The sequence below is a fragment of the Drosophila suzukii genome, chromosome X (genome assembly GCF_043229965.1).
Source record: "Drosophila suzukii chromosome X, CBGP_Dsuzu_IsoJpt1.0, whole genome shotgun sequence".
NCBI lineage: Eukaryota > Metazoa > Arthropoda > Insecta > Diptera > Drosophilidae > Drosophila > Drosophila suzukii.
In genome coordinates this window covers 24,379,065-24,392,625 of record NC_092084.1, presented here as the reverse complement: position 1 = coordinate 24,392,625, position 13,561 = coordinate 24,379,065, and the positions used below count along the sequence as shown (strand labels likewise).

The 13,561-nt window shown below is 36.6% G+C and overlaps 1 protein-coding gene across 1 annotated transcript; it reads right to left on the bottom strand.

Moving 5' to 3' along the window:
- Positions 1 to 7,813: 7,813 nt before the first annotated feature.
- Damm (Death associated molecule related to Mch2 caspase) lies at positions 7,814 to 9,363 on the bottom strand. Its single transcript, XM_017067547.4, has 5 exons — positions 9,203 to 9,363; positions 8,918 to 9,013; positions 8,644 to 8,845; positions 8,156 to 8,582; positions 7,814 to 8,021 (listed from the first exon to the last, which is right to left on the bottom strand). The coding sequence occupies exons 1-5, from the start codon at positions 9,263 to 9,265 to the stop codon at positions 7,943 to 7,945; spliced, it is 867 nt and encodes a 288-aa protein (XP_016923036.2). The 5' UTR covers positions 9,266 to 9,363; the 3' UTR covers positions 7,814 to 7,942.
- Positions 9,364 to 13,561: the final 4,198 nt, after the last annotated feature.

Sequence of the window (13,561 nt, the reverse complement as noted above, 5' to 3'; positions counted from 1 at the left end):
GTGCAAAAAGGTTAAATTGCTTTGACTTTCGCTTGCGCTTTTCGCCACTTTTTGGCATCCCCTTACTGCCTTTCACCATTCCTGCCATTTCTCCCTTTGGGCCATTTTGCTGCCAAGTGCAAGAGCAAAATGTTTATAATTAAACTTTAATGTGTATTTAATGAGCTTGGGGGCAGGGCCGTTAGCGGGGGCCTTGAAAAAATAATGCAAGCTGAAATGCGAATATGAATATGAAAATCGTACCGGGTTTTTGTCTCTGTTCCCAGTTTCTGACTGCCATTTTATTCCTTTTGGATCTTTTCTTCTTCTTTTTTTTCAACTAGACATGTTTACAAGGCCAACAAGTTGAACCAACCCAAAGATATAAAGATATGGCCATACAGACGGAGGGATAAAGAGAACCATCGCATATCCTTGCCAAGTTTATCCCTTGATAATATAAATTTAATCGTTCGCCTAATTGTCTTCATGTGAAACCGACTAAATGGTGTTAAAACTTTAGCAAACAAATTGCAACTAGTTGCAAGGAGTCCCATGGCAAAGACCCGAAAACCAGGACGACTTGAGAACAAATTTCTGGAGTCGCTTTGAGCCACTTCAAATTGCAAGTTGCTGCTGCCACTGATACTCGTACGTTTTCCAAAGTTTAGCTGCCCGAACTTTACCCACACAGGTACACGGGAAAAAAGGTGTTTTAAGTATAATATATTATAGATCTTAGGTGACTTTAATTGGTAAAGAAGAAGGTCCTTTAACAAGCCAAAGAGTGGGAACATACCATTTTTAAACAGCCTAGCTTTCATATAATATCATATCATATATAATTTCAGATCATATAGAATATATATTAATATACTTATCTTAAATAAATAAGAAACAAATATTGTTTAATATATTTCAAAATATCCTTTTATGATCTATAAAATATTTATTATTTCTTCCTGTGTATGCGTAAGTCTGTTTTAGTTGAGTCCTTGGCTTTGGGCCTGGTCACGGGCTTTAGGCCAACAACTTGCTCTGCTCGCAAATGAAATTTCACTTAAAAATTTATGAAAAACCATTCTGACATGGGATGACCGAGTAGAGTGCCAGACAATCTGCTCGAAAGTGAGGGAATCCTCTCCAGCAGATGGTTTTACATTCGTTAAAGTTCTTGATGTGAGCTCAACTGGTTTATGATACACGAAGTTTTTGTTAGGCCCAGTTAAAATCAATAACTTTAATTGGTTTTAAAATATTTAAGAATATACATCTTCAAATTGAAAACCAAAACTTACTCCTTTCATATCCTTAAATATACCTCGATTAAGCTCAATCTGTCTGTCAAGTTCCTCTATTTAAATAAAATTGAATGCGTCGTTTTCGACAGCTCTCGAAACCATTTGCACTTGCTGTAAATGTGTAAAGTTTGATTATGGAAACTAGCTGGGGGGAAAGTATAGAAAAAGTATAGAAAAAGCTGAAAATTCATATATATATCCACCGAATATGGAGCAAGACGCCGACCGAACGACGAGGACCTGGCAAAAAGTTTCTTTTGTAAAATACCATTTGTTTTATTGCTGGCATTGCTAAAAGTTTTGCAAATTGCATGCACACACAGTGGGTTATAAATACACATTTAGAAGGCGGCACAAGTATATTTATATTTAGCCATACATATATATAGGTATAATGCGGAGATATGACTTAAAGAAATCGTATAAATCAATAAAGTTATTCAATAAATGTACGAACCGCCGGGTATTTTGACATTTATGGCGACAATCATTATGTGCAGCAGCCTCAGTTCGATGGGTCGTTAAAGGCATAATCGATACTAATGAAGCTCCTGGATTTACTTGCTGCCAGCAATTATTGTGACTGCACCAGATACGGATACGGATGCCAGAGCCCCATTCTTAACGCCCAGCCCCAAGTGGCTTTGCATCCGTTTCATGGCATAATAAATTGCCTCCGTGCGTTTAAATGGCTTCATCAATAAGCAGGCGAAACATGGCTTAAATCCTCCTGGCATAAAGATTTTATGTGCCTTATTTTCGTTTTTTTTTTCGGTCGAGATTTGTTTACGCGGGCAATGAGGAGGAAAAGCGGGTGGAAAAGCCGCGTTAATGAGCGTAGGCCAACATTTTATGTAGCACACTTTTGAGCGCGACTAATGTAATTATCTGATTAGACTAGAAAATGGTGAGGGGCGTAGGATAATGATTCGCCATTTGAGAAGGGGGGCAAGTAAGTAATGAAAGTAGAAGAAGGGTACTTAGGTCGTTTGCAAAACCTTGGAATAACTTGATTAAATTACAAAATGAAATAAATTAAACTAGGTTTTTAATGAATAACATAATTGGAAGGGGTAGAGAAATCGCTGTGATTTCGAAATCACTTATAAAGGCGTCTAAAGGCATGCTGTGAAAAACTTCTCAATTATAAATATATTATTGCATACTTTTAGACACCTTTGTTATACCAGAAAATAGTGAGGGGCGTAGGATAATGATTCGCCATTTAAGAAGGGGGAGCAAGTAAACAATGAAAGGTACTTAAGTCGTTTGAAAAACCTTAAAATAATTTGCTTAAATTGCAAGTGCCTAAAAGCATGCTGTGAAAAACTGCTCAATTTTAAATATTTTATTGCATACTTTTAGAAACATTTATAGAATTGTAAAAAAACGAATTGTTCTTCAACATTGTTTTTTTATTTTTCGCGGAATAATTCAAAAGTAAACCAATCTTTAAGATTTCATAAAAAAAATTGACTCAACGCACCCTTTAAAAAACTCCCAATTCGAATTCCAAATCCACCTCTCAAAGAAAACTTCTTCATAAGTATATTCCACAAGATGCAATGCATTCGCTCTCAAAATAACTGAAATTGCAATTCAATTGAGTGGAATAAACTTATGGATGCCGATTTTCTATTCGCCAGGAATTTATGACTGTCCGCGGAAGGAGCCAAGCCCCTGATCGCTGGGCTGGGCTAAGAACTCGAATCGAAAATGCCTCGGAAAACTGGAGATTGTGGACTTCTCGGAAGACAAACGGCTCAATAAAGTCGCAATTGAATTGCTGACAATTGCAATTGCATTCCGATTGCGATGGCGATTGCCGGTCGGCTTATCAGCGGTTCGCAATAAGTGCGCGCCGTCCAACAAAAGCCAACAATAATAACCCCAAGGTGGCAGTCGAGGGTTAAGAGGCAGTATCGTATCGGAGGGCGTGGCAACAACGCCCAAGTGTCGCATAAAATAAACATTTTCCAAATTGACACTTGCGATTCAAAACCAAACACTCAATTGCAGCAATGCCAGCGACACCAACACTAATACCAACAACTGCTACCACGACAATTGCAAAAACAACGACAGCTACACTGAGAAAAAAAATTGTCACGGTTTCTGTAATAAAACCAGTAAAGTACAATTTATAAATAAACAAATTCTGTAATCACATATGTACTTTAATAGCTTAAATTGTATTTGAAAAATTACATAACTAAGTTTAATCAACGAAATTCAGGGATATGTATAACAATACGTTTGGTCTATTATTAATAATAACAATAAATAAGGTTATAAAAATAATATCTGTAAATAGGATATTTTAGATAATATCATATTATATTATTATTATTATTTATAGATATTTTTAATAATATTAATAATAGTGTTTATACATACACAAAAAAATATTAATTAAACTGTACAAGTTTTACAAACTTAGCCTTAAATAAAATAATATGCGTTTTTCCTTTCTTTTTAATTTTTAATGTCATAAATTAAGCATTTGTAGTTTAAATATTTTTTGGTAACATAAGGTTTCTAAAAAAAAACCATTGTATTCAATCAATTTTAAAAATTTTTTAACAGTAATTAAAGCGATATTATAATAATTTAATTTTCAAAACGTTTTAATAGACTAAAATGTGTTGTATCCAATAACCACTTTTTTTATAGTTCCAATATTTTGCTCTCAGTGTATGTTGCCGGGATGACACCATCATCAAGTGCAACAACAATAAAAACAGGAAGTGCAACAACAACGGCTGATGGCTGATGTTGTCGTTATCAACTAAAATTCCTTGCATCGACGCACAGGACTCACCAACACTACGCCACGTAAGCTTGGCTGTATACGTATATATGTGTGTGTGACTCAAAGGGTGGTGGTAGAAGATGGGGGGGGGGGGCTAAGGGGCTAGAAAAAAGGCACTCCATTGGAGCCATAGAAAGTCACCGCCAACACCGCCACAGTCAACGCCATGACCATTATCGGCAACCTCAGCCTCCGTTGCCATTTACCAACCAACTAACTTTTCGCCGCCCCCCCCTTTTGGAACCCCTCTTGGCGGCCCCGCCACCCATGTCCTTACCGCATCGTCATCGACATTTATAAACTGCACACACAAAACACTGTCCAACTGTCCCGCACAGTTGCCCGTGGAAACTTTGCAGTTGTTTGGACTGTTGCTTCGATTTCCCATGTCTGGGTTTACTCTGTTTTCGGCCAGAAGGCGGGGCAAATGGGTCTCTGGACAGGGGAACCAGTTCCCCCATCAATAATAATTATTAATACGTTTCTTATCCAGTGATGACTACCGAAATAATCAAAAAAAATAGTGAATGTTAGTATACATTCATTAATTTCTATACATAACCTAAATATGTCTTATATCACCTTTAGTTTAGAAAATACAGTTTCATGTATAGGTTTCCTTATAAGAAAAAAATACGTAGTAGTCCTTAAAGTTATATATAGTTATATAATAGGATTACTTTGCAACAACTTGTAAAATATGCCTACCTATTTATACAATATAGATAAATATATATAGTATATTATAATCCTAAGTTTGTTAACATTTTTTGGTAAGTTCAAAAATCTGTATGAATTCAAAAAAAATAGCGCCTGCTCTGTTTGCTGAACTAGTTCCTTTCGATAAATCGCTTGTGAAGCGAATCGTGCAAATCGAATAAAAGTTGAGATGGCATTTTTGTTGCTCTAACGACCATTTCAATGCGACTGTAAGTGAAGACGATAATGCTGATGATGATGATGGGAATGGGTATAGCTACATGGCGTGGATGGGTTGGCTCCTCCTCCCGATAAACGATAATGAAGCCATGCACATGCGGTTCAAACTCGAAGGCGACGGGATGGGAAGATACCAGGGGCTGCAGGATGAGAGGAGCGTTGAGGAGACACAACCATGGCCACAGTCACGGCCACAGGACCAATGTCCGCCACTTCCTGAACTACCATTCCCCTCCACATCCTTGTTACTCCTTTTTTGCCGCTGCTTCATACTGCAGAGAGAGAAAAAATCATTTTATTAATATTTTTGAAACATTTTCCTGCCTTCAGAGTTGAATTATGTATTTATTATAAATCATTTGTTAATAAAAATGTCAGAATGTTGTATAGTATTTATTATTATTAGTAGTTGCACTATATTGCTACGAGTGCCCTATAATAAAGTCATACATTTTGTTGGTATGCCAACAGAGTAGATCATAATGGTCTTTTATAAATACAGAATAGATTATAATAATCTATTAAATGAAAAAGATGCACTTTATTTAATGTTGAAAGAAAAAACCTAAAGGTTTATATTTTTAAATAATTAAAAAACCTGGTTTTCAATAATCTATTATTAGAATAATATTTATACTTTAACTTTAACAAAACTGCTGTTTCAAAGTTTTTTTCTCGCAGTGTACTAACTGGCGTCCCTTTTTTTGCGACACACACACATTGGCACAGCTGCGGAGTGGCGAAATGGAGAGTGTAAAAAGAGAAATTCCTAAATGAACGATATAAATTGTTGGCAGCCACAAATAATGAAAACACTTTGCGGTCATTTAGCGCTATTCGAAGCTCTCACACAGATACTCACACACGCACACACAGAGCAGCACACACAGGCTGTTGACAGTTATCCTTGCAAAGTCGAAGGGGTGAGAACGAGATGGATGGACAGATAAATGTTGGGTGCCCTGCTCCAACTCCTTTTCATCCTCCCGAATCCTTCGTCCGTCTGGCGGTGACATTTTTTCAGCTTCGACCCCAGTTCAAAGTCTATTGCAATTTGAAAATGACATACGAAGTCCATTAAGCGCACAAATGTGCAGCGAATGCGGCACAACAATTGCTGGCAGGACCACATCCTCGTCCCTCGTCCTTCGTCCTGCAGCTGCATCGTTACTCAGCCCAAGCTCGGACATCGAAGGCATTGCTAAGCGGCAAAGGGAAGGTCTGGAATGGCCAGTTCGGGCTCTGCAATCCAAATTATCTTAATCAACTCAAAGCCACAGTGGTGAGACCTTAAAAAGGAAACCAAGGTACAGGTAAATATCAAAAGCCATAAGACTAAACAAAGTGTTAGATAAATAAGTATGCTGAAAAATCCTAGTGCTGTCAGAAGAGGTCAAAAGATTTGCAAACATATGATCTTAAACAAATTTGATTACAGAGTACCCCCATATTCTTATAAGAGTATATTTTCTTGAGGATCCAAAATATTTATAATATTATAATAATAGTACACAGAAAAAATTCTGACGTTCTCATCTGAGTTGAAAATGTTCTAAAAAAAAGAACGACATTTTTAAGTTGAAAATGTTTTTATTTTAAACAATTAGTTCAGTCCTTAGTGTATACTTATCAAAAAGTTGTTAAATAAACTCAATTTACCTTTTCTCTTCTCGCCATTTCGTTTTTATATTGATACCAAAATGTACTTACACTGTTTTTAAGAACGAATGTTCTCAATTCAAGAACAATGTTCTCAATTCAAGAACAATGTTCTTATACAGCTTTCTCTGTGTAATAAAGTATTTTTCCTTTAAAGTTAGTAACCACTGTTCCCCCAGATAAGCACACACACACACTTATGTACACCCCACCCAAAATTCTGCACAGAGAAAAGACAAAGGACTAAGCATCCAGGACGAAGGACGCATCGATATCCACGTCTACGCCTGATACGTTTGTTCCATTGATAATGAACATTGACAACTTTGAATGCAGACAATTGAATCTTAATTTTCCACCGCACTCCCTTTAAAGGATGAGTATGCGATGGCATCCAAGGGACATGCAGACGTCGAATCCATTACGACATCATCCCATGAATCAATGTTTGAACACAATAAACATTTATTTATGATGCAGCAGAAATTTTTATTTCATTTTCCTTCATCGTCTGTATGATCCTTTTGTGCGAAAACTCCTTTCGACCATATTTAATTATTATTTCGTTTTGCCTGGAGAACGAAAAAGTCCATGGAGCTATAGGAAATTACTTAAGTGCTAAGTATTTATTTTAGTTTATGAAAAGTTTTTAGTTATGTATTTTGTTTAAAATTTATATGGATAAAAATAAAAAGTTCTTATTGATTGGACATATATTATAAGATAATAAAAATCATAAGATACCATTAGGGTTCACTTGAGATTTATTTAATAATGTTATTGTTATCTTTAAAATAAAAATAAATTGTTATCATTCGGGTTATTCCTAAGTACTGCACAATCTTCTGCCTGAACTTCGACTATCTGCTGACCTAATCCATGAATCAAATGTGCACAATAGGCATTTATTTATGAACTGGCTGCTGTCCACAGCTTCGGGGAACTCCTTCATCCCAGCAATTCGGCAATCCACAAAGCATTTCATACTGTGTTTTATTACCTGACTGCTGCAGTTGCAGTTGCAAATGCAGTTTCTAAGCCGAGAAGCAAGCAATATAATAATAAATCCTTTGGTTAAACAATGCCAGGCAAGTTCAAGTCATTCATTTGGTTTACAGAAATATTGGGTTGTAAATTGGTACTGGTAATATCTTTTATTCGGTGCAATTTTATGTAAAGTATGTATGTACATTTTAAAAAATGTTTCTTTTTATTTTACGTTTAATTCGTTAATAAATCCGTTTTCCAGTCCTCAGGGTGCGTTATTCACATAATCTCCAAAACAGTATGGTGTCCATGGTGAGCATAATATGGCCGGTACTTGCCTAAATCTGTAAAATTATAAGATATCATTACAATTAATATTCTATAAAAGGTGGAAATACAAAATTTGATTAAAATTTGTATCTTAAAATAAATTATTTACTGAAATATTATTAAAAAATGATTAATAAATAAAACTCACCCCTTTTGTGCGGACTCTTTCTCGACCATAGCGTTTACTTCCTCCATAATGACCTTGAAATCCTTCGTAAGGGCATGCTGATCCATTGCAGTGCACAGGGTTTGTATGAAAATCGTTCCCTCAACTGTGTCACGAGAGCTTAACATACCCTCGGTGGTGCTGTAGCACTTCATATAGTAAGAGTAATCCGGTTCAAATCTCGAAGAATCCGCCCGAACTTTTTTTGTTCTTGTTTCGTTCTTGCACGCCTGGACTATAAGGATTTTGGGTTTGCCCTTCAGGGTGCTATTGTCGCGAAGTGGAAACAGCACATCATCATCCAAGTCGTACGACTGACCATCGCACGATTCGATCTTCTCCTTACGCCCGCCATGGCTCAGGATTATGATGACCAGGCCGGACAGTTGGTCAAATTCTGCCAAAGCCACTGAAATATCAATAATATTATAACCATCGAAATACCAATATTGGTCGTCTCAGCTACCCACATTCTGCAATTTTCTTCTTAACCTCAGCTAATGTTGGGTTAGGAACTTCTATAATCTGGCACTTGAGGCTGCCAAACGTTTTCTTCAAAGCTTCGACATCCTGTGAGCTTCCATCGCGTCTCTCATTGTTCTTAAAATCCACATGATGTAATATGCAGACCAATGGTGGCAGCAGTTTCACCTGAATCACTCCTTGAGCATCCTTTTTAATACATTTACTTGTTAAATATGGTTTGTAAATATGATTTTTACGCTAATAATATTATATACTCACGACCGGAAAAAACATACTAGCGGATTCAAATGGCTTGGAATCCTCGTTATCGGCAGTGGCAGAACCACTGTCTCCATCCGCCATCATTTCACTGTCCTAAAATAAACCGAACCATTCCATCATTTAGTAAAATAAACCAGACGGGCCCTTTATATTATTATCTTTGTTAAGGTGGTATTCCTCGAAGCTGATAACCTATAGTTACAAACGGGAGTTCCCTTAGATATGGTTATAATCAAAACCTTATCTGCAGATTAAACATTTTAACTTAAAAGCAGTGCTTACCAATTTAAAGTACATTGAAGCAGGCTGTAATCTTTTATCGGAATCGCCGTAATTTTCTGCCATTTTACCCAGTGGAAACTCAAAATATTATTATTGCAATTGGCTTGTTTCCTTTTAGTTAAGCACCTGGTCTGGTCGATCCGAATGCAGTGTAAAGACTAATTTTCGAGTTTTATGTTTGCATTACCTTATCGATAATGCAATTGTTAACTGCAAGCTTTTTAAGAGTTGTCAAGTCAACTTAAGGCTGAACAAAATAAAACACTGTTTATTCGGTTTCAAGACACTAATACAGATTAAAAGGAGACTGATTAATTCAGAAAAACAAAAAATATAATTATGTATTGCAAAACATTATATTTCACTCTCTTATCAGACAAAATGCTTGCCAATGGCTAACATACGATTTTAGACATTTTACTTTAATTTGATTAGATAAGAAAAAATTTTTTTCTCATTGAACAATTAATGCTTAATCATTTCGGGCTACGTGTTGGTCATAACTATTTTACTAACCACTTAAAAATTGTAAAAGCTGGTTAGAATCTTTCTGGAAAACCAAACAAAAGAACAGATTTGATATGATTTGAAGTTTTTTTAAATCTAACATACATAGTAAAAAAATTGGAGCATTTTCTTTTATATATTAACAGAATGTCCTAATTTGAATAAAATGAATTTGATTTCGTATTCATATTGAATAATACCTATTGGTGTTGATAATATTGTTTAATTTATAAGTACACTCCTTATCGATGGGTATATCGGAAGCAAGAAGAAGAAGCAGCAGGCGCTGCCAAGGTGCTGTTGACTGCCGCCAGATGGCGCCTGTCGCTGTCAGCTTTATGAACTAATTGAGGCACAAATGGCAACCGACTTGGGTCCGGATTCTGTCTGCTCATGGTGTCGCACATTTCACAAACAGCAGACAGACACGCCCCCCTTCCCTTCCGCCCCTTTTTGCCCCCGTCCCCCTTAACGTCTGACAAATAGGCGTATGAGCAATGCCTCTGCGATGGCATCAGTTCGCATTCATTATGCATTACAAGCTGCTTAACCGACTCGCCGGATCTTCAGCGAGTTTTCCATTAAATTACACCGAATCTGGCTGCTCTGACACTACCAGAAGTAAACCCCCCACCCCCCCATAGAATCTTAATGGGAAATGGAAATTCGGCGAAAAGAAAATGCTCCCATTATATGGCTTTTTTTCTTCTGTTCTTTCTGTTTCCCTGGATGTAAGGGGCTAAAGATTGCGAAACCTCATAATTGGCTTAACCGCAGGAAAAGGAGGAGAATCCCTTGGAGTAGCAGTGTTAAAGTGGTAAATATGTCAGCGGCAGTAGAGACATAAATTTTCGTTAAGTAGACGCGCACACGCAATCGCTGCCAGAAAGTAGAAGAATCACTTTGCGTAGAATTCAAGTCGGTAAGATAAAGATGTGTTTCAAGGGGGTGGGTTGGGATGTGCCTAAAGAAAAGATTGTATTGAATAGTTTATAGATATTTTTAATATAAATAATATTTATAATATAATAATAATAATAAAAAATCACATTTCACATATAATTTGTATCATAAATAATATTTAATACCTATCATATCGCACCAAAAAAATATTTAAGGCACATTAAATTGCATAAATAGCTCAATTCATTAAAAATATGAAGCATATTTTACATGATTGAATACTCCAAATATTATTCAACTTAGATATACTTCCATATATATATTTTCTTACTGTGTAGTAGGCAATAATCGGTTGGTCTAATCTTGCTGCGCTTGAATGATGATGATGTGCCACGCCCACCGTCTTCTTCACACACACACACACGCACACGGAGAAAGCCTTAATTACAACGTGCCAAGAGTTAAGCCGAATATTTTTTGGTTTTTGGGGGCAGGAGAAGACGAATGAATTGCTGTGGTGTGGCCAAAAAAAAGGGGTGGCAGGCAATAGGGGGTTAACGGGGGCTGGGGAGGAGGGAAGATATAGGGGGCGTGGTTCTGAAGGGGCCAAGAAATTTTTGGGAGAACACGTGCGCACATGTGCAACTTCCGTTAAAAATCTATTGCTAACTTTCAACAATTCACAGACACAAACGTGGCCGGGCACACACACACACGCACAGCCAGAGAAACACCCACACACACGCACACACATGGTTGAAAGGTGCGCGCTTTGGCTGTTTGTGTAAGTGAGTTAGAGTTTCCTGCAGCTGTCGTGGCAACTTCCGGTTCCTCTTCTTCTTCTTCTACTAGTACTGCTTTTGCAACAACGTTTACGTCGACGCCAAAGTCCATGTCTCAAGACCCCCTCTACCCCCCGCCTGAAAACCCCACCCATGTCCTGCCTTCTATCTCCTGCATGACGGCTAAAACACTTATTTGGCTTAAGGCTAAAAACTCAAAGCCAAAAATAGCAACAGCAACAACAAGCAGCCAGAAGGAAAAGTCTGGAGGTGAAAAACTTACAACATTAAAAGCCAAGAGCTTAATACACTATATAAGTTCAGGACACATTTTAAGATGTATTCTAAAATCCTCAGAATTAAAAATTTCCAAATGTCGAGAGAAAAAACTTGCAATAATAAAAGAAAATAAGTTATACAATATTATGTTAGAAAATGTTCTGTAAGAAAATAAGTAATATAATATACTATAGGAGTATGTTCTCTAAGAAAATATATTATATAATATACTCTCCTGCTGCAAATATAGTAGTGTTCTTAAAGATATATTTTAACATGGTATAAAAAAAAAAAAAAAATTGTGTCTTGCCTCATAAATAAAGTTCACATTAAAAAAACCACTAACATGTTTTGCCGCTTAAAAATATATGCCATAGAAGTCCATAGAAACTTAAAATCGATGTATAAATGCCAAAGGATAAATTATGTACTTTTCGTAGCATACTTTTCAACACCTTTTCAAGTGATGTTAAATCTCTATAGATTTTCGGGACCCATTTGCTAATTTTATCATCAGTCAGCCGTAGACATATAAATATTGATACAATACTAAAACTATAAACAAACTAACGAGTCTCTTTGCCACTGCGATATTTTTTTGTTAAACATGCATCTGTAATCAACAGAACGTAGATAGTACGGATGGGTAAAGTAAGTAGTACGCATGCTGCTCCCGGTGTGTGCTTAAAAAATTGCACAAAGTTTAAGCTTTGTGTGCACGTGTGCATGGGCGGCGAGGGGGGTTCGAAGGGGTCGAGCCAGTCGTGGAACTGTTGCTGAAGTCACGTAATTCAAATAACTAAAGTTGGCGTAAATATGCCGAGCATACAACACACCCACTCGAATGGAGTTGAGTTACTGGCAAAAGACAATTGCTCACGCACTTACTTGTTGTTGGCCCGGCTTAAAGTTCATTAATTTCTCTCACTCTGGCTGTAATTTGTTTTAAGCAAACAACTGACGAGAATGCTGCAGGCTTTTAAATGTGTTGAATTCGCATCGAGGACTCTCGGTTTGCTCATACAAGACAAAAAATATGCAATAAATATTGCGGTTGCATTTAAATGCTGTAAAAATTGTGTGGCCTCTTAGCAATAATATTATTTTTGCGGTGCAACGGAAATCGATTGGGCTTTGAAATCACCAAGGTTAAAATCATCAAAGGTGACTAAAAGTATGCAATGATATATTTTTTTCCAAAGAATCATCTCGAAACATGATATTCTTTTTTCCACTGCATACTTTTCGACACCTTTATGACCTATTGCTTCATTAATATATTCAATTTGGCATTTATTTTCACAAAGGAAAGGCGTGATACAATTGTAAGGTAAAAACACTACATGATTTTTTCACTGCATACTTTTAGGCACCTTTATGATTTATTGCTTCATATTCAATTTGTCATTTATTTTCAAAAGAAAGGGTGCGCTAAAATTTTTAGTTTATAGATAACAATTTTATCTGATAAGGTAATTAAGTATAAAAAAATTAAAAATATAAAAAAAAGTGTGGCGGCTTTTTTATCTCTATTTTTCCTACTTCAAACTGTATTTTAATTTAAAGTCAAAATAGGTTATAATACTATCTTGATTTAACTTTAAAATCCAATCCCCCAACAATCTTGAGCTCGGAAAAAATGAGGATGAGCTGCTAATTACTCGCTAAGCTCCTCTTTTGACCAGCTGGAGAAAAGGAGAATAAACACTTCAGCAGGGCAGTTTGGCCAGCACTTGGCTTAAGTCCTCCTCTCGAGGTCCTGCCTTATGAGCCATGTCAGGATCCTGTGGCTCTGGACGTCTGTTGCGTAATTAGTTACCAGATTTGTCTGTGCAATTCGCTCGGCTACTTTATATGTTAATGAGTTTTTGCCGGCCCCACTTGGCCA